Below are 23,909 nucleotides of genomic sequence, written 5' to 3' on the forward strand. Positions count from 1 at the left end.
CTCAGCCTCAGCACCGGAAGGCCAAGCAGGTTCACCGGACACACCCCAAACCTGCCACCCTCTCCTGGGAACCGACTAGCTCCCAAGGTGACCTGCTCCAGCGTGGCCTGGATCTCCCCTAACCCTCAGGCCAGATTCTCCCCTAGCTACCACAGCTTCAGCGGGTGCAAAGATCTGAGTGGGGACGGGGAAGACAGGGGTGCAGGATGCTATAACTGGCCTTATCAGACATACCAGCACTAGAGGTAAGGCAGGGCTGGGAGATGAGAAAGAGATCCAAGGAACACGTTGATATCCCCGTTAGAGGAAGCAGCATTTGCTGCAAAGAATATCGCTCCGAAATCTCTGCTTGGCAAGGAGCTCCCACCCCATATGTTGTTGCTTTGTTTTGATTTGAGCATTTATTTATATCCCACCAATGCTTTCTTCCAGGGGGTTACTTCAGGGTAAGTCCGAAACATGCAGCAGCAAACTAGTTATTACTCAACACCAAGGCGGGATCAATATCCAGCGGGGTATGGAAGTGAGGGGGATTAGCACAGCCGAGACGCTCAGGTGATACACGGTTTCCTTCCAGAAGGGTTTGAGGAAAGGACGAGTCTTTTAAGCCACAGCACCTGGATAGCTCAGCCTCTTCCCCACCTCGTGGAAATAAAAAAGGGTTAACAAGATAATGCATTTAGTTTTCTCAACGCCAGTTAAATATAGAAGACCCAGAGGGGCTGCAGAACAATATACTTAATCTGCATATGTAAATTAAACAAAGAAATTGAACATCAGGCTTTAATCTAACATGTTTCAAAATATCGTCATTAACACGCCCTGACTAGCAGGTCAGTAGCCCGAGGGCGGTCCGGGAGGATTCCAGCAGGAAATGCAGCTGGAGGACACATCCAGGCAGGAAGGTGAGAGCATTACCGGGACATGGATGCCACGCTCGAAAGCAAACCCCAGAAAGCTCCTGGGAGGGCCGGACGTTCTTTGTGCATCGGCCTGCAGCTGCAGTGCTGGTCATCCCAGCTTGACATAAAGAACAGGAGTACTTGTGGCACCTTAGAGACTAACACATTTATTAGAGCATAAACTTTCGTGGACTACAGCCCACTTCTTTGGATGCATATATATGTTCCACTCTATATGCCACAAGTACTCCTGTTCTTTTTGCGGATACAGACTAACACGGCTGCTACTCTGAAACCTAGCTTGACATGTTAGGTTTCCACCACGCCTGCTTCATGACTTTGTGTTTTGTTATCCCCCCGCCCCGGCAGAGACAGAGCATTGTAACTAGTTTAGCTGTGTGGTAGCCTCACTCAAGAGACTGGAAACTATTTTACGTCCCATTGCAGCTTTCCTTTTGAATCTCAAGGGAATTTAGTTCAAATCCACCATTCTGTGAGAAACTGGCTCCTTTCTAGCATTGAACAAACATGGTCACGTTCCCGCCAAGGGCACTCACCTCAGGAATTCGATAAAGAGATGCTTGAGGAACACCGATCTGGTCAGAGTCTCAAAGGCGGAACGGTTGCCTGTGAACAGAGCAGCCACTTCATGGGCTGAGGTCACTCTGCTGGCACCCTGCCTCAGTTTCCCCACTTTCAGGGCTCGCTCGCTCACTCAAGCTACCCAACAAACTCTTCTCTGGCTACTGCCCTGCCCCCCGGACTGGGTTTCTTAAAAGAACAAAACCATTCCCAAAACAAAGTTTCTTAAAATCCCCATCAAGTCTGCACTCCCCATCTTTCCTATGATGACGGGGGGAGGGGGGTCACCCAGGCTCTCCCAGCCTGCAGCCTCTTTCTGAAGACTCAGGACTCCCTCCGGGGAGCCTACTCACTGCCCCCCTCACCCGAGTTCTCTCTCCCTGGGCCTCCCCCTCTGTGCAGTTCGGGGAACCAGCCCCTCCCGACTCAGCTGGTTCTGCTGATTAATCTCCCAGGTGTGACAGGCAGGGCTAATTAGATGGGTCACACAGGCCTGGTCCAGCTCTTAAAGGGCCAGGCTGCCCCAGCACAGTGCAGAAGAATTCAATGTCTTCAGGGTTCCCCCATCCGCTGTTCCCGGGCAGAGAAGTGGAGAGGTTGGCTGGAGTTTTTCTCTTGTGTTCAATGAAGTGAAGGGAGGTGATTCAGGCTCACCAAAAATCATGAGATTGGCTATAAAATCACAAGATTATGTAAAAATAATCGATTTGGGGGTTTGTTTTATTTGCCTTCTGCTTTTTGACCCTTTAGGGTGTGCTGGGGGTCACATTTTGAAGCTTTCTCCTCAGCCACGAGGACTAGAAACTTACTTTTTCTTAAAGAACGGAGGCTGAATCCGTCACAGATCCACCTGACTCCAGGCGCTGGGGCTTGAAGGAAAACAAGAATTGTCATGAGACTCCTGACAAAATCATGAGAGTTGGCAACACTGAGGAATCATATGCCCTAGTGCGTTAGAGCTAACACTGTGGATGCTGCTAGTACATTTTCTCTCTCTAAGGCCTTGTCGACATGGGAACGTTACACCGGTTTAGCTGATCTCATTTTTAAACCAATGCAAACCCATGTGTGGACACAATTACTTCAGTATAAGAGGGACTTATTTTGCTTTTGCTTATTCCTGTTCTCACTTGAATTAAACTAATACAGCAGTTCTCCAGCTGTGGGCTGGGACCCCAAAGTGGGTCACTCATGACCCCATTTTAATGGGGGTGCCAGGGCTGACGTTAGACTTGCTGGGGCCCAGGGCCAAACCCCAAGCCCCACTGCCTGGGGCCAAAGCCCAGCCTGAGGACTTCAGCCCTTGGTGGTTGGGCTCAGGGTTACAGGCCCCCTGCCTGGGGCTGAAGCCCATGGGCTATGGCTTCCCCCCCCCCCGCCTCAGGGTGGTGGGGCTTGGGCTTTGGCCCTGCCCCCCACCCTTGCCCAGGGCGGGCTCAGGCTTCGGTCCCCACCTCCTGGGGTCATGCAGTGATTTTTGTTGTAAGAAAGGGGGTGCGCTGCAGTGAAGTTTGAGAACCCCTGAGCTAATATAAAAAACAAACAGCAACAACCACAAAATGGTTGGTCTGGAATAAGAGGTTTGTACTAGTTGAATGAAATCAATTGAAATGCTCAGTTTAGGTTAAACTGGCACAATTTTAAATCATTGCTTAAAACCAGGGCTCAGAGTAGGGGGGAAATTGGGCTGGTCACCTACTCCAGCTCTGCTCCTAACCCCAAAATCCACCACAGCCCCAGAGGAGCTGGATGCTTCGGCTACAATAGTCAGCAATGAAAGAGTTAATGTTCCAATGTTCACTGTTGTCATTAGGCTCCAGAATAAACCCCCCATTCACTCCCTTAGAACCATTGTCTCTGTCTCCTTGCAGATAGAGGGGGGGTCAGGTTACCTTCACAAGGTTTCTTTGCAACAAGAAAGGCTAGAAACTTTAATTAAAACAACAACAACAACCATATCTTAAATTCTGCTGAATCTTATGGGAGCAAAGAGACGCAGTGGCACAGAGCAGTTGCCTGATCTCTCTCTGCATGACCCTGCTTGGAATGCCTTGAGCCTGCACTGTCTGCACACCACACGCAATCAAAACCAGGCGTTTTCCAGGCCTGGGTTCCCCATAACCAGAGCCAGCTGCCACCGTTTCCCTCCAGCGTGGATGGAAGCTCCAAGCATTGCCTCTGCGTTAGGTTCAGCTGGTCCTCCCAACGCCATCCCACAGTGCAGCGCTACTGAGGAGGTTGAGCAGGAAGCCCAGGATGCATTTGTGCATGGATCTCTCCCGAATCTCTGCTACAGGGGGAGTTAGCAGGCAATGCCCATTTGATGTTAGTGGCCATGTGCCACGGGCCAGGCAGGCCTGCGTGAGGACAGCAGGACGAGCTGGGAGCGCTGGGAGTCGGAGTGCTGGCTATACCTCGCCAGAGGGGCTCAGTTAAATTCAGGACACAGCTCTACAGCGGAAGAGGCATAGCTGGTGTGACCCTCCCTGTGAGTTCCCTGTTCTCTGCCTGGCGATAACCCCCAATCCATCACCCTGAGGAATGTGGTTTATGGCCCTGGGGAGGTATTTAAAGGGAGAACATAAAGGCTCTCTCGCTGCCTGGACGTTGGTGGGACAAAAAGGGACAGGCTGGACTCCTGGTGCAGGTAGGAGGCTCTCCCATCAAGGGGAGCAGCACCTGGTGTGGGTAGGAGCGGGGGGAGCGAAGGCTGTTCATTTGGGGATGTCACCCTTGAGGTAGTGCTGGACTAGCAGTGTCTTGTAGGGGAGCGTATGGGAGAATCACCTGTTACCACTGAACCGGCTCTTGGAACAGAAACAAATCGTGTGTATTCTCCATGCTAGTTTCTGAGCCAAAGCTGCACCGTTTTCCTTCAATGGTTTTCAAGGGGGACTCTGGGAAGCAAGGTGGGAAGGTGGAGAGGTCACCACCTTGTTTGGCCTGCATCCCCTTCTCCGGATACTGCTAAACCATCCCCGGCAGGGGCTGACTTTTACCCTGCCTGAAGAGCAGGTGTTCACCCAACTGCACCATACAGCATGGGTATTCCCCAGAGCAGAGACCCCCAGACTAAGGGCTTCTGTGCCCGCCAGCCTCCCTCCAAACCATTCGGTTCACACCGGGCCCTGCACCAGCTGTGGGTTTACATGTTAAGCAGGGAGAGTGTCACTTCTATAATGGGCCAAGCTGCAGCCTAGAGCGATCGATTATAGGCGTGTTAGATGGGATAGTGCGAATCCAGACCTGGGGTGAGTGGCTGTAACTCCACTGAGCTCAGCCCAGTTGTATCGGATCACACCTGGGCTGAATTGAAACCAATCGGTATTAATAAAACTGGCATAATGAAGAGACGCATCTGCTCAGCTGGTACTGTCTGCTAACAATGGGCGTATGCACTCGCCTGTGTATCGATCAGCTGGTGCCATCTAGTAACAGTTGTTGCTCTGGGTGTGTATGCTCTTGCACGGGTATGGTTTCCCCACCAACACCATGGGATGGAACACAGGACCTCTTCCACCTGAGCTAAAAGAATAACTATCACATGGTAGATGTAGTAGATTCTTACCCTCTGATGTGGAACAGCCACTAGAGGGCGACAGAGACATGCACGCCTAGCGTGGCTTACACATGCGCCACCCACTCTATGGGGTGTGTCAGGCGGTGTGCATCGAGGCGCACGGCTGCCCCTTGGTGGCTGAACGAGCATGGGCTCGCAGTTGGCTGACAAGTGTGGCGTCTGCGGCCATGGATGATTATGAGGCCTGCACTGGAAATGCGTGCTGGCCGCTGGATCCCAGCCTGATGGCCCGAAGTGGGCTCAGGCTCGGTCTGTGACCTCCAGCCATGGCACTGGAGACAACAGAGCTGCCTCAGACTTGCAGGCGGAGCTCCAGCGAGGCGGAGGGGAAATCTCACTCTAACGCCGTCTCTCCCCGCTGCAGCCCGGAGGGGGCGGAGGCAGGCAGCCATGACAGTCTCCTACACGCTGAAGGTGGCCAATGCCCAGTTCGGGGGCTTCTCCAAGCTGCTCTTCAGGTGGAAGGGGAGCATCTACAAACTGCTCTACAAGGAGTTCCTTGTCTTTGTCATGCTGTACGCGATGCTGAGCATCACTTACCGGTGAGTATGTGGCACGGCTTCCCCACATGGGCTGTCCACACTCCAGGGACAGAACCCAGGACCTATGGCAGCCCTCTGCCACCTGGGAGAAAGGATTGATTTCACGAGCCAGCAGCAGTAGTAGGCTGTTCCCTTTTCGTGCAGCAGTCAGTCTGTTTCACTTGCACATGGACTTGCTGGAAATACCTGTGTCCTTTACCCACTTGCTGTTGCTGCTTCTCTTTTATTAACCCCGTTTCTGCTGATGGACAGTGCCTGCCATTAGAGTATCCATCCATTTAGCTGGAGAACATCTGGAAATGCTAGTCTCAGGGAAAATCTGTCACTGGAGAGATCCTGCAGGCGCCCATCAGTGGAAGATCCCTGGCTTGGGTGACAGCTGGAGTGGGAACTCTTTAAGAAACATACCACAGGGAGCCATCCATGGCAGGCTGGTGGGGGGGGGTCACTTGGGGAGGGATAGAGCCGGGAGAAGTAAGCGCTCCTGTGCAGGGCAGTGAGGGGAAGAAGAATCCAAAGATGAGCGCAGAGGAGTTGGAGGTTCCAGGCAATAACGCACACCGGGGTGAGCGCCTGATCCCGGCTCTTTGTGTCCCTGCAGGCGGTTGCTGACTGAAGAGCAGAAGCGTGTCTATGTGAAAGTGGCTCAGTACTGCAACCGCTCCACGGACCTCATCCCCATGTCCTTTGTCCTGGGTAAAGTGCCCCCTCCTGGGTCTCCTTCTCCTTCCTTTTCCATCCTTAGTGCCCGGTTAAGGCTGGAGCGAATGGATCAGATGGGCCAGGGCGTGAGTCTCGGAAGGGACCCAATTCTTTGGCTCCAGGCCCCAGAAACACATGGGCAGTTAGCTCAGTTCCAGCATCATTTGCACCTTTCACCCCAGGATCTCAAAGCACCTGCCACAGGAGGGGCAGCACTATCATCCCCATTAGATCACAGATGAGCAAACCGAGCCCCCAGCAGGTGAAAATGACTTGCCCAAAGTCACACAGCATATCCAGGGGCAGACCCAGGGACAGACCCAGGCATCCTGCCTCCAGCCACTTGACCGCACTTCCTCCCACTACAGTCCATTCGGCCTCTCTATTCCCCCTGCTGCATTCTCCTTTACACACTCTGCTAAGCTGTTATGTAGCACTGCTGTTCTGCCCCAGAGGTGGCTGCGATTCCGCGACCCCTGTGGATAAGTGCCGCACATTTAGGATCCTCTGGGGAAGAGAAGTCCTGCAAAAACGTGAGAGACGGTTGTATGTGTGAGCAGAGGGCACAGATAGAAGGGAGGGGTGGGAGAGGGCACCAAGCAGGAGTCTGGAGACTGGAGCGAGGAGTTAATGATTAGACATTTACCGGCTAAAACAAGCCCTCGCCCGGCCAAAGCTTCCCAAGCTGGGAGATGTTTGTGGGAATGCAGTGGCACTCCTCAACAGCTCTCCCACCCTGCTGTGCCTTGGGAACGGGGTTATCTCTGACAGATGACTGGTGCATTATTTAGTGGCCCCCTGCCCCTCCCTTGTGCAGGAGAAATGAGGAACTTCTTTGCTCCTTTCTGAGAGGTGATTCCTGCAGTAGCTAACCCGATGGGCTCGGGTGGCTGCCTGCCCTCCAGCTGCCCCCTGGTGCCCAGGCCTGATATTCACAAGAGCTAGAAATTCACCCCTGTGCAGAGAGCTGGCTGGCACAAGGCGTGCGCACCAACAGGGTGAATTTCACCCGGTCTGAGCATCCCTGAAAGTACCAGCTGTTCCCTCGGGAATTCCGGTCTTTTCACTGCTCTTTACAAAATCTCCTCTAACGAATTCAGCCAGAGTCTGGCTAACTGCTTGAGCCGTTCACTCAAGCCCAGTTGTAGGTTATCGGATGTCAGTCCTGAGCCTTCCGCTATTGCCAGGGGAAATGAGTCAAAGGAAAAGCACAATGTCCCTCCAAACCGCTCAGCTACTCTTTCTCTCTCCTGCCACAGAGAAATCCGTCTCCCACGGAAACCAGACAAACATGGTGACCGGGTGTCTTCCCACTCCTGTCTCTTTTCTAGCCACAAACCGCTCGGGGACCGTCTTCTGGTTACCTCCCGGGTGCAATTTATATACAGCGTTCTCCTCACCAACCTTACAAATGTGTGCAGCTCTGGACTGACAGCTGCATGCACTCCTTAGCGCACACAGCCATGGAGGGGGGAGACAGAAGGTTTCTGAGAGGCAGAGGGCTCTGGCTCGGAGAGTGGGTAGGTGGGTGGGTCAGTCATGTTGCTTCTCTCTGCTCTAGTCTGGCCCCCTGCTCTTCCTTCCTGTGTCTCTTCTGCTTTCTGGGCTCATGGGTTAATTAGCCTTGTTGTGATCTCCTGCCCATCCCCAGTTAGGCCCAGCTTTGCCCCTCAGGTTTCCTCCAGAGCGATGTCATTGGTGGTCCAGTGATCAGAGAGCTGGTACAGATGTCACAGGTGAAAACTACCTGCCGAGGGGAAAATCTGTCTCTTCTTTATCGTGTGTAGAAAGGGTGGAAAGTGCTCCTGGGCCTGCCCCCAAACACCAGCTTGGTTTCTGCGTTGGGAATATGAGCTATGCGAGGTCTGCTTTGCCCTGGCTTTGGTGGGAATAGTGATTCTTTAACAACGAGCGTTTTCGCCCTGCTGTTGCTCAGGCATGGCTTAGACTTGGATTCAAAGGGCTGATGTTAACATGGGGGCTAACACCTTCCAAGTAATGTATTGGAGAAGTCTTCTAGGGTGACGGGCTCATACATGCTGAACGGGGCACGTTCAAGCCAGTGGAGGAGGGTAGGTTTTCACTCACCCCGTTTAGCGGATGTTGAAGGCAATGGGCCAGATTTTCAAAGGGCTTGAGAGAGGGACCTAGTGGGATTTTCAGAAGCACTTGTCAGTCTCTCTAGGTACCTAGATCCCCTTGGAAATGGGGCCCCATGAGTCTTGTCTGCACTTGTCTTTTAAAACCTGTCCGTTAGCACACGCGAGCTCCCGCACGCTCACATCCCATCTAGACAAGGCAACGCAGCAACGTCCCCCACTACAGCTCTGCCAGCCCCTCACGCTCAGCACAACCCGCACGTCACCAGACGCCATCCCTAGTTAACGACCCCGTTTGCTCCTGCCTCTCATTGCTGGGTCTCCGATGCTCAGCTGCGGCTGCCGGCACTGCCTCCCCAGCTGGTAACCGTGCCCCCGTGGGCTGTCTCCGTGGGCAGGTTTTTACGTCACGCTGATCGTGAACCGGTGGTGGGCCCAGTACACCAGCATCCCGCTGCCTGACCAGCTGATGTGCGTCATCTCCAGCACCGTCCACGGGAAGGATGAAAAGGGGAGGATCCTGCGGCGCTCGCTCATCCGTTACGCCAACTTGTCCTCCGTGCTCATCCTGCGCTCGGTCAGCACCAGGGTGCTCAAGAGGTTTCCAACCATGGACCATGTGGTAGAAGCAGGTGAGCTCGTCTCAGGGCCGGGGCAGAGCACTGCTGCGTTGCTTAGTTTCCAGGCTACGGCCAGCAGCTTTCTGCCTACGGAGCAGCAAGGGCTGGAGTTAAGGTCAGTGTCCAGGGAAAGCCTAGCGTGGCAGGGTGTTTTCTTGCAGGGATGATTTCTTGGCCCCCTCCCATCCCGAGGGACCCACTTCTCCCTCTGCTTCGTACTCTTGTGAGGCCTGATTTGACGCCTGCCAGCAGCCCTTCATCAGCCGTGGAGCCACGCAAGGCAGTCTCTGCGGCAGCTGCAGACTCGGAGCCAGCAGGGACTGGAAGCTGAACCCAGGTCGCCCACGTGGCTGAGCAGAATTCTAGCCACAGGGCCCCCCCTCCCCCGCCAGGCCAGGGAGCAACGGGGTGGGGCCTGGCAGAAGTTAATGGCAAAACTCGCCTTGACTTCCACGGGGCCAGGCTTTCAGGGTGGGATTGGAAATCTCGGGGCTCCTGCTGGGAATCGGCCTGCCCTGCTACAATCCCAGCAGCAGGTCATGCCGTGCTCCGTGGCGGCCTTGGAGTCTCCTACTCCCGCCACTGACCGGACACTCTAGGGGCCATTTCTCCAGGGGTGGAGCCTTCCTCTGGAATCTGTGGCCCTGAGCGGCTTCCTCCTGGGCAACCAGGAGGCCAGGTTAGCAGTGAAACCACATGGAGTTTGTCACCAGTTACTGAGGAAGAGGGATGGGACTGGTTCCAGGGTCTCCCCATGGCTGGCTGAGTCGCAGAAAGGGGGCTGGACAGCTCCGGGGGTGGTGCTGGGAGGCAGAGCTCAGATCCAGCCCAAGTCGGTAGTAACTGGGAGTTGCTGATGGCTGCTGGTGGCCTGTGTGAAATGAGCTTTGGTCTCAATCCGGCTCCTGATAAGAACAGGGGTGCCCCATCACAAAACCCACCCCACACAACCAACTCCCTTGCGGGCAGCATCAGCAGAGAGCTCAAGGACTGAGCGGGTCATGGACACTGATCTGCCTCCTGGAGAGGGTGTCCCCCCTCTCGAGATGGGTGCATATTGACGGGGCACCGTGTGGGGAGCTTGCCCTGCTGCTGCCCGCGACGTATCTGTTCTGAGGATTGAGGGCTGCTGCGGCCAGGACAGACAGTCTGGTCCCTTTCACCAGTGCTGGATTCATGGGAAGCAAACCCAGGAACCCGCTGAGCAGGGGCCAGGCAAGGGGGTGAAGAAGGGACCCTGAATCTCTCCCCTACCTGCCGTCTCCCACGCTGCAGGCTTCATGACACAGGAAGAGCGCAAGAAGTTTGAGAGCCTCCACTCGGACTTCAACAAGTACTGGATCCCCTGCGTGTGGTTCACCAACCTGGCTGCCCAGGCCAGGCGAGATGGGCGGGTCAGGGACGACGTGGCCCTCCGCTTACTCATAGATGTAAGTTTGGGGGGGACTGGAAGGTCAAGGGATGGGAGGGGGTGTGGATCTGGGGACTTGTTGCTGGGACCTGGGGTGTCAGCTGCTGGTGGCGGGAGCTTGTCCAAGGCTGCTATCACCCAGGCGATAACCCCACTTTCCCCTCTCTGCGTAGGAGCTGAATCTGTACCGTGCCAAATGCAGCATGTTGTTCCATTACGACTGGATCAGCATCCCGCTGGTGTACACACAGGTCAGTGAGTGCCCAGCCCTCAGCTCATCCTCCATTCCTAACCCTCCAATGGCATCCGGAGGTGGGAACCACATGGCCCGTGGAAACTGAGCCCTCCAGCCCCTTCACAGCAAGGGAATCAGTGACAGTTCCTTTCCCTGCCAACCAAACACCCTTCACATGTAAGCCGCTTCGGGCTAGTTCTACAGGGTAGAGACGACCTTTTACATGTAGCATCTGCAGAGAGCTTATGGGGCCCTGGGGGCTGACCCATGGTGAGGTAGATCCATGTCTTCCTAGATACAACTTGAATTTCTCTGTCACTTTTCATCTCAAAGCACTTGGCGCTTCACCCACCACTACACTGCATCCACCTCTGGGGTGGGGTGCAGCAGCTGTTTAACAGCACACAGCAACATTGGACAAGGAGAGGTTCAAACAGGGAGGGAAGAAGGATCCCGTTTCCTAATGAAACTGTAGGAGGAGTGTAGAGCGGCAGCATGGAATCACCCCGAGTTGGAATTTGGCAGGGATACCAACTTACACAGCATGGCTACTCTTGTGAGACGTGCCACAAGACTCTTTCACGCTCACCAGCGGCAGGATCTCAGTGTTACTCTCATCTATCTCCGTCTGTCAAACTGTATCTAGTCTCATTTTCCAAAGCACTAGTTCCCCTTTTAGGATTTCCCATGTGCATTAGGACTAGCCAGTGGCTCCTCCCCACCCGGCTCTGGCTAACCGAGTGCCTCTGATGCAGGTAGTTACAATCGCTGTCTATTCCTTCTTCGCCTTCTGTGTGATCGGGCGGCAGTTTCTGGAGCCCCTGGACCCAGAGCAGGATCAGGACCGGTATCTGGATCTGTACGTCCCTCTGACCACCCTTCTGCAGTTCTTCTTCTATGCCGGCTGGCTGAAGGTGAGCACGTTCCTGGCGCAGGACCCTGCCGGGCACCAGCTTGGTGGGAGAGCTGACCTTGCCCCCGGTTGTCAGACTCCCCTGCAGCCCCTGTCCCCTCTGTGAACGTGATGTAGGGCACTGGGGGATGTCAGGGGAATCAGTGAGGAGCTTTTCACTTCTAGGTCACTGTGATGCTCCCCAGGCGCACCCACTGCCTGCCCTTAGCACGAAGCAGCTTTGTCTGTCTCCGCCGTGGTTCAGCTCCCTGAAACCACCCACCTCTGGCCCCGCAAGCCCATACTTGTGGGTCTCTGCAGTCTCGCCCTCTCTGTGCAGGCTAGTGCTAGGTTTACATACAGCCACCCCCAAGTCCTCACGGTGCTCCTTGCAGCGTGCAGTGCCTGCCCCTGGACGCTCCTAGGCCCCAAGTTCGCTGTCCCGGGAGGAGAACAGTGCGCACGTCACCTTGGTGAATCCAGCTGAGTCGTCGCACTTCACTTGACACCACAGCGCTACGAGTTCTTTCTAACCCAAATACGATTATTGACAGAGCCCAGGTCCAAAGAGCCAAATGTGTCATGAGCAAGAATATTAGCAGCAGAACAGTTACATGGAAAACAGCCGGATAACAGGCTTAGCAGCGTCAAAACGACTTTAACTGCTCACGTCCTTGTCTAAAGCAGTTTCTCACTTTCAGCGATATTCCCCAGTGTGACCAGGTCAGATTCTCAGTGTATAGACACAATGATTAAAATCACATCGGTATAATATGCATTTCACAGTGATATGAAGGACCAACATGATCCTGGCTTTCACTGGAGACCTTACAAGGCCCCAGGGCCGTCCTTAGGCATACGCAGCAGCACCAGCCCCGGCGATCAGCCCTATCCCTCGGCTGGCCCGCCCCCGCAAGGGCCATCCCTAGGGGGGTGTGGGGCCCCGGACAACTCCTTCCACCCTGACTCTTACCTGGCCCCCCGCTAATCCTCCGGGCCACTCTGGGTCTGTGGGGCTCCCAAAAGTGCCCCCCTCCCCCAGCTCCTGCCTCCCAGACCCTGGGGGTGGGGAGCTGCGTAGGGCACCCAAATGACTAGGGACAGCCCTGCAAGGCCCAGTCGTTTAGGGATAAATCCCATGAAAGTGATCTGTTAGGTGCAGCGAGTTTTTCAGCCGTTAGGCGTTGCTGACACAGAGCTGTGAACCCTTTGCCAACTGGCACCAATGAGCTTGTGTCTCACAGTCACAGGTGTGGCTGCAGCCCAGATGGGTGAGTCTTTCCTAGCTGATGGACTCAGTGAGAGACGTGTCCAGAATTCTCTCTGACTGGCCCCCGCTTGTGGACACTTTGAGCAATGACAGAATGGGCCACTAGGACTGAGCTCCCCTCTCTGCCCTAGAAGGGGTCACTTCAGCTCCGGGCAGATGTTTCTCAGCATCAGGTTTCAGAGTAGCAGCCGTGTTAGTCTGTATCCGCAAAAAGAACAGGAGTACTTGTGGCACCTTACAGCGCCGCTTCCCATCTCTACCTCATCTGCGGGCCAGCAGAGGCCTCCAGGGCTGCAAATCCCTGCTTACGAGGCTCCTTTTTCAGTAAAGCCTTCAAGTGAAAATCCACCACCAAAATGAGAGGAGAAAGAGAAAAGATCAGAAAGCAAGTGCCCATGGTTCTGAGACTGGCCCTTCAGCTGGGCTTGCACTGGGTGCGTTCAGATGCATAGTCCACATTTTCATCCACATTTGTACTATGCTCTCCTTGGGGAAGGGACCGGGTATGTACACACTACACAGCCCCTAATGCGCCGGTGATGGTCACAGTAACAGCTGTTAGTGTAGCGTGTTTCACAAGCACCGGAGAACCCTTAGCCTGGTGTCTGAGTGTGTGGGTCTCATGGGGTCTTCTGCCTTCGTTCTCCAGGTCGCAGAACAGATCATTAACCCATTTGGAGAGGACGACGATGACTTTGAAACTAACAAGCTGATCGACAGGAACTTGCAGGTGCGCCCCGTCCCTCCAAAGAGGGTGTGGTGTAGAGACAGGTGTACCGGCCGGGAGCACATCTTCGACGCCTCGGAGGCTGTTCTATCAAACTGGAATAATCAGGGCCGCACAGAGATGCTACAGGCCAGGATTAGGGGCAGGACAGGGAGCCTTTTGCCTCCAAGTCAGATTCAAATCCAGTCCTTGTATAGGTGTTCCGAGGTTCCTAGATCCAGTGAACTGGGGCTCTCCGCAGGCAGATGTCCACATCACAAAACTGACATCACAAGTGACCCTCATTGGCATTGCAGTGGAGAAGACACAGAATGAATGGGCTGTATCTGAACTTCAACTTTGGGGTCTCTCCAGAACAGGGGTGAAGCTGAGCCCCAGGGGATGGTGCCCGTGTGACAGGGAGAAGCTAGCGCTGCTAACGCCCATGCGGTGGGTGGCAGACACCAGCCTCTGGGATTAATTAGGCTGGCACCATGCACCAGCCATAAAAAAATCCACAGGAGAAATGGAAACAAATAAAGGAGAAACGCTAGGAAAGTGTGGAGCCGGAGGATTGTTCCATCACAGAATGCTTCTCCCTGGTGTCCAGTTCTGCACCGGCTGGAGTGGGTACAGGATGAGACCCTGTGCGAATGCAGCCTTCGGGTCTGACTCTCCCTCAGGCAATATCCTCGCTGGAGTGAGGGGGAGTTTTGCCTTTGATGCACGAAACGCATGTCAGGGTCATCCTCGTGGCCTGCCTGCCTTCTCTGTAGCACCCCCGCGTGGGCACTGCTAACAAACTTAGACAACAGTCCCAAGGGACACGTAAAATAGAAGGGTCTCTGCCCCTCCCAAGATCCCCTTCCGCCTGCTCTCTGAGTGCTGACCCTCCCCACTTCCTCCTGGGATGCCCAGCTCCTACCTGAGCTGCTGATCCTCACAGCTCCCTCCCTGGAGTCTTTCCCCCAGTCTAGATCCTTATTCCCAATCTCTCTCCAGGCCCCCTGCCTAGGGTTGGGCCCACTCCTCTTTCCCTCCTGCTACCCTCTTCCCTCAGGGCCAATCACAGAGGACAATCCCCCCCTCCTACCCCTTTCTGGAACTCAATCGATGCTTCCCCAGCTGGCTCTGATAACTGAATTGAAACCCCTGATGCCAGAGCATCAGATCAGCTGATCCCTCACAGGCAAGACTGCGCCCCACTCCCCTGAAAGACCCAACCAGCCTGTGGCATGCTCTGTTCCTCTGAGCCTGCCCTTTGCCACCCTTAGGTGTCCCTGCTCTCCGTGGATGACATGTACCAGAACCTGCCTCTAACAGGGAAGGACAAATACTGGAATGAATCCACAGCTCAGCCACCTTATACCATCGCCACGGCTGCCGAGACCTTGAAGCCCTCCTTCCTGGGATCCACCTTCGATATGCGGTAAGGTCAGCGGGATCACTCCGAACGAAAACAGCCGCTACGGCCGAGAGCCTCTGGGATTGCTCTGAAGGGTGGTTTGGACCTGAAAAGCCACTCTCAACAGGGCCGGGCGGGCTCCCCTTTCTTGCCCCTCAGACACGCCAGATCAGTTTTACGCAGTTTACAAGTAGGAAGGTGATTTTTCTAATAACTGCTTGTGTCACAAACTGATCCTGGAATCTAAGAGGCAAGTTGGGGGGTGGGAAGTTCTAGCTTGTGCCTCATCCATTTCTAAAGATCTGCAGGTCAAATTCTGCCCTTAGTTACACCTAAGTGAACCCCGTTGTCTGCAGGGGGAATTGAGGGCAGAACATGATGACAATTGGGTGCACTAAGGTAAGTGAGGGAAGACTCTGGCCGGAATCATCTGAATTACTTACCAAGCTGCATGAACTGGGAAGAACCCAGCCTGCAGTGAGATTGCTGGGCTTGTCGTCAGGGAAAAACATCTCTTACTTTACCAAGCAAATTTGGTGCAGAATCGTCTGGCTCTGCACTTGGAGTGTCTCACTCTTGATGATGCATGAGCCAAAAGAGACTCCAGCTCCCTCGGCGTTGAGCTAACAGGAGTAAAGACCGTCTCCTAGGCAGCAGCTCTGGCTCCAGGATGCACAGGAGCAGGTCTGGGAGGGAGACGGGGCCACTTCCCGTAGGGTGACCAGATGTCACCCTACCGATTTTATAGGGATTGTCCTGATTTTTGGGTCTTTTTCTTATATAGGCTCCTATTACCCCCCCACCCCGTCCCGATTTTTCACATTTGCTGTCTGGTCAGCTTAACTTCGGGTAACAATTTTTCTTACGCGAACCCCGTTAAATTGTGTTCGGGAACTTGGTTTGTGAGGCGAGGGGCAACAGCAGCCCTTGCTCTGGTTACCAAACCCAAGCTCAGATATTAAAGCAGGGGACGCTGATGCACTAGCCACGTTTTAGTGCTTTCTTTCAGCCCCCTTGCTGAAGCAAAGCTCCCAGGAGCGTCCAGGGCAGCTTGGCTGAAGGTCTGTGCTGGGTGGGGCCTTGTGGTCCCAGGAGCCTGTCCCAGGCACGCCGATCTGAAGCCCTTTTACATCAATGGGACCTTTTCCCTGCCTTCCAGTGGCTCTGACTCAGAGCCTGTGCCCTAATCCCACGTTCCTTCCCCAGGATGAGCGACGACCCGGAGCAGAGCCAGCAGGTGGAGGCCTCGCCCAGCCTGCCCCGCATGCACACGCCCTTGCTCAACCGCTTCCTGACCGCGGCTGCCTCCCCCGCTGTCAGCCTGAAGAATTTCGGGAGGAGCAACCGGGCCCACCACCACCTTTTGCGCCTCAGGGGCGAGGGCGGCTTCCCCTCTCCCAACCCCCGCTGTGGTGAGGACCCTGAAGCGGTGGGCCGCATCGAGGAGGAAGAGACGGAAGATGAGGCCAGCGAGCCCCCCACACCCGGCACCCGCCTCAAGATACCCAGCCGGCTGGAAGCCTCACAGGGGCCTCAGAGGGAGAACCCCCAGATCCGCGTGAGGCAACCCTCCGACGAGAGCATTGCCACCGACCAGTCGGCTGCCTAGAGGCAGCGAGCTCAGCGTGCCTCGTCACTCCACTCTCAGTGCGAGCTGCGCCCCGGCATCTGTCCTCGAGGCCTGGCAGCTCGTGTGATAGTGCTGCCAGCTAAGGCCTGATCCAAAACCCACTGAAATGAAGGGAAAGACTCCCCCTGACTCAGTGGGCATTGGAGCAGGCCCACAGGGCCAGAAGCCAGACTGTAGCGATCAGCTCAAACGCTGCAAAGGGTTCGAGAAGGATCGTGCTCTACAGAAAGCCCCGTCACCAGTTCCCCATCACACCCCTCTGGTTGCCATGGCCCAACTGTTGGATTCACTGGGTGACAAAGAACCAAACTGAGGGACACAGGAGAAATATTCATACAGGAAACTTAAAATGCTGCAAGACGCCTCCCGTGAGGGTAAATAAATCTCTCCCTAGCCTCAGCTGTGTGCTCCTTTATTGCGGGTGTCAGTCGTTTTCAACAATACAAATGCAGGGACACCAAGCGTGCATGAGCAGTGGGGCTAAAATAAGACAGGCAAGAGGGATTCTCTTCTGAATCATTCAGACTTTCAGCTGAAGCCGTTGTTTTACTGAGTTGCGCTTCCCTCACACCTGCCTAGGCAGTTGTTCGGTCCGAGAGGGTAAGGTCAGAAGGGACCACTATCTAGCATGAGCACCTGCACCCACCCACTAGCCTCACACCCAGAATGAGACCAAACTATTCCAGCCCACAGATCAGCTTACATGATATTTAAACACACAAAAAAACTTTCCAACCTGGTTTAAGCGATTTGGTGTTTTTGTAAGGGGATGACGTAGTGATCAGAACAAGTTCCATGAAAATAACACAGTGATCACGGATGAGAAATCAAGCCTTCAACGTTTGAAATGCAAAGTTCAGGATGAAAATCCCCCTCCCCCACCCTCCAGCTTAAAATGAGCTATTTTTCTAGCATACAGTATGGAATACCCACCCCCAGAACCACACATCGCTACACAGGTGATAGGGCATAATCTCCAAATGGGATTTTGTAAAGTCTCAATGAAATCTACAAAAAATAAGCCACGTTTGAAGAAAACTGGTCCATTTGTTTAAAAGCTACAAACATTTAAAGGTAACAAGGTAAAATATTTCCATTTGGTTCCTAGCATAGAGCATTTCAGGGCAGCTGTCTCTTTTCCCAGGCTGTGTGTAAATGTATAGGGCTACTTCAAGGCTCCGTTATTAATCAACTAGCATCCCCTACAGTTTGCAACAGGGTACACACATTGTGTGACTTTTGGGAACTGCACAGTGTGCCCCCTAGAGGCTGCTGCTGCAGTAGCCACACCAGCCTGGTCCCATTCCAAATTCCCAAGCCTCTTTGGGGACTTGTACTACACATGTTGGATCTGAGGTGGATTCTCTCTCCTGTATACCCTCCCATCTCAGGACATGAAGAGACCAGTTAATCAAGTGCCAATTTCACATTAATTCAGAGATTGCAAGGCCAGAAGGGACCATCGTGATCCTCTAGCACGGTGGTTCTCAAACTGTGGGTCAGGACCCCCAAGTAAGTTGAAACCCCATTGTAATGGGGTCACCAGGTCTGGCATTAGACTTGCTGGGACCCAGGGCTGAAGCCAAAGCTCAAGGGTGACGGGCTTGGGTAAAGCCTTGGTAAATTGTTCCAATGATTTATTACTCTCACCTTATCTCCAGTCTGAAAGTGTCTAGCTTCAACTTCCAGCCGTTGGACCATGATAGACCTTTCTCTGCTAGACTGAAAAGCCCATTCATAGTTGTTCCCCATGGAAATAGTTTGTAATCAAGTCACTGCTTAACTTTCTCTGTTAAGCTAAATAGATTGAGCTCTTTGAGTCTATCGCTACAAAGCAGGTTTTCTAACCCTTTAAACATTCTCATGGCTCTTCTCTGAACCCGCTCCAATTTATCAGCATCATTCTTGAATTGTGGGCACCTGGACACAGCATTCCAGCAGCGATCGCACCAGGGCCAGATACAGAGAGAAAATAACTGACCTCTCTGCTCCTATTCAAGATTCCCGTTTATACATCTCAGGATCACATTAGCTCTTTTGGCCACAGCATCACACTGGGCGCTCAGGCTCAGCTGACTATCCACAACTGTCAAACCTTTTCCAGAGCCACTTCTTCCCCGCAGTCTCTGCATTCTGGAAGTATGGCCAACAATCAAAGTGGCTGTCTCTGAGTGGAGCTCTCTCCAGTATTTTTCAGACGGGGAAATAAGCAGAGGATGAAGTGAATTGCTAGGGGAGTATTGTGGCCAGATGGATGAGGCATAATCCCACTCAGCAAGAGACCTGGTTTCTATTTCCTACTTCACTACTGAATTGCTGTGTGATCATAAACAAATATTTGCCTCAGTTTCCCCATCTGTACAACAGGGAATATCCCATGAATGTTCTGACCCATTTGCACTTGCATAGAAAAGAGATGGGGTACTGGCTATGACATTTTTCCAGGATGCCTTTTATTATCTTAAGCCCACCTCTGGCATTTCTTTGGTGGTGGTGGTGGGGGGGGAGAGGGGAGTTGATTCATGCAATATGGTGAAGAGTGCTTGTGTAAACTGTATGGCAAACCTCTAGGCCAAGTTCAGGTCTGCTGTAGGCAGGGACAAGTCCCACTAACTTCACAGGAAAGGTACCCAGTTACCTCACCGGTAAATTTGATCCTCCATTGCCTGCCACGTCTCAGACAGCTGCAGCTAAGGGAAACATGGCCGAACATGCTGTAGTACTAGAGTTTAGACACACCAAAACCAGCTGCACCTCTTATTCTCTCACATAGCAGACAGTGGTGGGCTGGGCACAGAGGACACTGGCTGGGGGTTACATGAGACACAGCCACTTCTTTTGCACATGCTCTAAAGTCAGAATCCTTTTTCCTTCCACACGACAGGATTTGGTTCTTGTGCACCTAAAAGGTCTCTAGAGAAATAAGTTGTATAATCACCATTTCATACTGCATTGAAAAGCAATGTTTTAAGCACATACACAAATGTTTGTTTAAAAATATAGGTGGTTTAAGCCCAGTGTATACATTTGCACCTATTCCCAAGAAAAATCGGTGTAGAGGGAATTAGTAGTTCTCTGCTTTTGAAACTAGTTAACATTTGAAAGGGAAAATAAATGTAACCAAGGGCTTGTCCACACAGGGAAGCTACTGAAAAACATGCTGGGGTGTGAATTTAAAGGGCAATAGCTTTTCTAAGCTATTTCCCCCTGTAGACAAGCCCTCATTTCTTGAGTGTATGCAAGTGGTTACTCAACTCTTCTCTGCCACTATTTCAGACTGGATTTGAGGACACTCTTCTCACTGCCGGCAGTTCCCTCTCCAAGCTCTCTGTGCATCCTCTCTGTTAGAACAGCTCAGCCATGCTCGTGACTGTCTGCTCCCTCCTGGTTAACAGTATTACTTCTCATTTTGTGGATGGCCGAGCTACATTTGCAATCGTGACCTTCAGGGTTTAGCAAACATTAAGGACGCAAGTGCTCCCTGCTATGGGGTGCTCCCAGTGCTAACAGAGGTTTGTACAAAGACCAAGAGCGTTGTCACTTTCCTATTTTTTACCTATAAAGTATAACACCAGCAACTGTTTATACGGCAATTTTCACATGCAGTTATTCCCTCTGTGTACACACGTTACTGTAACTAGCTGCACAACTAACATGGGGGAATTATATGAAGATCTGCGATGTCCGGTATCACACTGAAGCATAAAGGCAGAATACCTCCTTGAGAGGAATAAAGCCAGAGCCCATCTTAGAGCTATTTCAGGTTGTCTGCAAGCAGGAAAACAATACAAACAGGCTACACTGGTTTAGTAGCTTCTCTTTAGCCACGGGGGCTGTGAAATCTGGCACATGGGCTAAATAAAAGCTTTATGCAGCCCAGACATTTGACACCAGTTGTGCGCCTTCTCCACTGCCCCCTAGTGGATGGAATAGCTCACCACCAAGAGGTGGTGGTCACCTTGCTAGGACACAAGAGCAAACCCAAGAAATAAGGAGAAAGGAACGGACTTGCATAGAACAAAACACTCGTTGGGTGAATTCTAGTTATGCATCAAAGAAGTCTGCACCTTTCTTAGATTCAAAGGCTGAGTTGCATTTCCAGCCTGATAACCTACAGGAGACTTAGACAAACACGCTCAAGCAGAAGACTTGTTTAGTTTGATGCAGATGGGAATCTTGTGACTCATTGTTTTTTCCTTCAGCTGAAATGACCCTATTAGGGAATGAAAACCAATAGGCGGGGGTGCATCTTTTCACAATGGAGAAGTGACACCGGGGTCCCCCGAGGATCTGTACTGGGACCAGCGCTGTCCAACATACTGACAAGTGATCTGGAAAAGGGGGTGAACTCCGAGGTGGCAAAATTTGCAGACAATACAAAATTACTCAAGACGGTTACGTCGAAAGCTGACTGCAAAGAATTACAAAGCAGTCTCACTAAACTCAGAGACTAGATAACAAAATGACAGATGGAATTCAATGTGGTAAGTGCAAAGTAATGCACATTGGAAAATATCCCAAGTATGCATCAAAACGATGTGGCCTAAATTAGCTATTTCCACTCAAGAAAGAGATCATGTGTGGATATCGACAAGTCATATTGTATAAGTCTCTGAAAACATCCACTCAATGTGCAGCGGCAGTGAAAAAAGCAAACTATGTTAGGAACCACTAGGAAAGGAAAATATTGTAATCCCATTATATAAATCCATGGTACGCCCAAGCCTTGGATACTTTGTGCAGTTCTGATAACCGATATCCGAAAAGCTATATTAGAACTGAAACAGGTAGAGAAGGGCAATGCAAGTGCCTGGGGTAGGAACAGTTTCCATACAAGGAGAGATTAAAGGCTGGACCTGTTAAGTTTAGAAAAGAGACAGCTAAGGAAGGATATGATAGAGGTCTATAAAGTCACTTTCTCTACGCCATGTGTTATTTACCCCTTCACATAACACAAGAACCAAGAGTCACCAATGAAATGAATAGGCAGCACACACATAAAGAAGTACTTCTTCACACAACACAGTCAAGCTTGTGGAAGTCATTGCCGGGGGATGTTGTGAAGGCTAAAAGTATAACCAGATTTAAAAAAGAATTAGGTAAGGTCACAGATAGGTCCCTCAATGGCTACTAGCCATGAGGTCAGGGATGCCACCCCATGCTCTGGGTGTCCCTAAGCCTCCAGGTATCCCTAAGCCTCCAACTACCTGAAATGGGATTGGATGACAGGGGGATGGTCACTTGAAATTGCCCTGTTCTGTTCATTCCCTCTGAATCATCTGGCATCAGCCACTGTCAGAAGACAGGCTACTGGGCTAGATGGACCATTGGCCTGACCCAGTACAGCCATTTGTACGTTGGAAAATAATTTTGTTCACCCATGTTCAGGGTCTGGCACCTCAGAGGCACAATCGACAGCAACCTCCTCTCCACTGGATGGTAGGTGAAGAGAAAGGGAAGTTTGTACCCAACTATCGAAAGAGACAGACCACTGAAATAGCCTGGCCCTTCTGCTAGAAGGGAGTTCATCTTGCACTGCAATGAGACTCAGGAGGTCAAGGAGAAGACCAACCAGCCACTCGGCAGTGCAGCACCAGTTCTAACTTGAATGGCTAACTTGAAACAGAAACAACTGAAATTGTAGAGTAACTTCTCAATCAAGCAGGAAACCGTAAATGTGGGTTAAATGTCCAACTAGTTCAAAATAAGTACTGGGTGTGTGGCGTTTGGAGGAGCACTACAGAGCACTCAGCTGCAGAATATTGACTGAAATAGCGTAGTAAGATTTTAAAAGTTACATTTGTGAGTTAATAGCACACAGTACCTGCTACAATAGAAGTTACAGTGTCCAGATAACACAGTGGTGGGGGTAGAGGAAAAAAGATAGCCTGGCTATCAGTTCTCATGTTGCAGTGTCTACGCTGTTCCACAAACGGACGTCTGAAAGGAAAACAAGTCAGCCGGTCTCTCTTAAGTAAACCCTATTAGTCAAAGCTCCCTGTACAAAATGTAAATCAATGTACAGATCGGAACCAGTGTCCAAAATGGGCAATGTTTCCAAATCGAGATTTTCCCAGCACCCAGTAAAAAGACCCCATTGGTGCCGTATTGGGTTAGCAGCTACAGGTTATTAACACCTCCTGTAATGAATCAAGTACAGGAGACAGAACAGACTAGATAGACCACGGGTCTCCTCCAGTCTAGGAATCCCCATTTACAGCAAACACCCCTTTACATCGGCAATGGAAGTTCTAGATCTAGAACTGCACCAATGGCACACATCAATGGTGCAGACTACGAGCTGCTGCACAAACCAAGCCACTAACAACCCCCCTTTCTCCACACTTGTGTTTGCCCCATTAAGTCACTCCTACACATTTCCTGCTAGGTCCTATCTTAGCACTGGGGCGTGCAGGTTCAGCGCTTTCCTAGGGCTGAAAGCATGGAGCGAGCAGCAAGTCCTGATTATAGCCTCTTTGCTTTCAAGTCTCTGCAGGAGAAAGGAGCTTCCCAAGCCCTGCCTTACTCCACACACAAATAAGCACACTGCCCTTTTATAACAAGCCTCGGGGGTTTTTATTCGGTCTTTTAGTTGTGTATCGTACATTCATTTGCCTTTCCTGGCCTTGATCTTCCTCAGGTAGAATTCTAGTTCCTTGCCTTCCAGAATATAGCCGTCTGCTCGGCCACACTGTCCAGGTCTGGAGGCGATGCAAGCTGCAAGGAGAAGTCAGCCATTAGGTCAGGGAAAAAGAAATGGGCGCTACACTGCTACGGACTCTCACATCAGTGTCCATCCAAACAAGCTGGACTCTTTCTTGCCCTCTATGGTCAATCTTTCTTGGCCTCTTCAAACAAATCAATGTGTTAGTGAGGATCTCCCTGAAAGGATCCCACTCAGGCACAGCTGTGGGGCTATGCAAGTGTGAGGGGAAGATCTGCACTAGTGAAGTCCTCTTCAGATTTCCAATTGTCATCATTTAAATTCAGTAGCAGAACTGGACAGTGTTCTCATCACCAGAAGACTTCAGAATACCAGGCCGCCCATGCACAACGGCAGATGGGCTTAACAAGTAACACCTTTCACCTAAGAAAGCTGCTCACTGCAGGGGATGCACAAGCAGCCTTCGGGCTGGTCTTCAGCACAGTACTGAAGACACTACTAAGCCAAAGGAGAGCTTCTCCCACTGACTTGGCACTGTCTACCCCAGGGGTTAGGTTGGTATAACTACGTTGTTCAGGAGAGTGGATTTGTCACACCCCTGAGCGACGTAGTTAGAACAATACAGGTCTGTAGTACAGACCTGGCCGTAGGCTTTTCACAACACTGGCA

General features: G+C 52.1%; 1 protein-coding gene, 2 long non-coding RNA genes and 2 other non-coding genes across 6 annotated transcripts; 1 reads left to right on the forward strand and 4 right to left on the reverse strand.

The window, feature by feature from the left end:
- Positions 1 to 417: 417 nt before the first annotated feature.
- Positions 418 to 7,908, reverse strand: LOC117881537. Of its 2 annotated transcripts, XR_004646822.1 has the most exons (5): positions 7,713 to 7,908; positions 5,605 to 6,831; positions 2,294 to 2,353; positions 1,460 to 1,529; positions 418 to 642 (listed from the first exon to the last, which is right to left on the reverse strand). It is a non-coding gene; the product is annotated as an uncharacterized LOC117881537 (long non-coding RNA). The 2 variants fall into 2 exon arrangements; XR_004646821.1 differs by lacking the exon at positions 1,460 to 1,529.
- Positions 3,673 to 16,931, forward strand: BEST4 (bestrophin 4). The gene is made up of 10 exons (XM_034778913.1): positions 3,673 to 4,131; positions 5,429 to 5,606; positions 6,208 to 6,302; positions 8,806 to 9,039; positions 10,303 to 10,457; positions 10,612 to 10,689; positions 11,429 to 11,587; positions 13,485 to 13,565; positions 14,816 to 14,970; positions 16,153 to 16,931. Exons 1-10 carry the CDS (start codon positions 4,026 to 4,028, stop codon positions 16,553 to 16,555), a joined length of 1,644 nt encoding a protein of 547 aa, XP_034634804.1. The 5' UTR covers positions 3,673 to 4,025; the 3' UTR covers positions 16,556 to 16,931.
- Positions 16,932 to 16,971: 40 nt separating this feature from the next.
- On the reverse strand, positions 16,972 to 23,147 carry LOC117881538. Its single transcript, XR_004646823.1, has 2 exons — positions 22,401 to 23,147; positions 16,972 to 19,489 (listed from the first exon to the last, which is right to left on the reverse strand). It is a non-coding gene; the product is annotated as an uncharacterized LOC117881538 (long non-coding RNA).
- Positions 22,036 to 22,167, reverse strand: LOC117882333. The gene has a single exon (XR_004646991.1). It is a non-coding gene; the product is annotated as a small nucleolar RNA SNORA35 (small nucleolar RNA).
- Positions 23,148 to 23,529: 382 nt separating the features above from the next.
- On the reverse strand, positions 23,530 to 23,600 carry LOC117882321. The gene has a single exon (XR_004646980.1). It is a non-coding gene; the product is annotated as a small nucleolar RNA SNORD38 (small nucleolar RNA).
- Between the last annotated feature and the right edge of the window lie 309 nt (positions 23,601 to 23,909).

Source organism: Trachemys scripta, chromosome 8, assembly GCF_013100865.1.
Source record: "Trachemys scripta elegans isolate TJP31775 chromosome 8, CAS_Tse_1.0, whole genome shotgun sequence".
Taxonomy (NCBI): Eukaryota; Metazoa; Chordata; order Testudines; family Emydidae; genus Trachemys; species Trachemys scripta.

What these genes read in the sequence shown, in the direction of transcription:
- BEST4 (XM_034778913.1), top strand. Translation starts at nt 4,026, where the DNA reads ATGTGGTTTATGGCCCTGGGGAGGTATTTAAAGGGAGAACATAAAGGC. An exon ending in AGGCTGGACTCCTGGTGCAG is followed by an intron (nt 4,132 to 5,428) that starts GTAGGAGGCTCT and finishes TCCCCGCTGCAG; the next exon opens with CCCGGAGGGGGCGGAGGCAG. An exon ending in GGACCATGTGGTAGAAGCAG is followed by an intron (nt 9,040 to 10,302) that starts GTGAGCTCGTCT and finishes CCCACGCTGCAG; the next exon opens with GCTTCATGACACAGGAAGAG.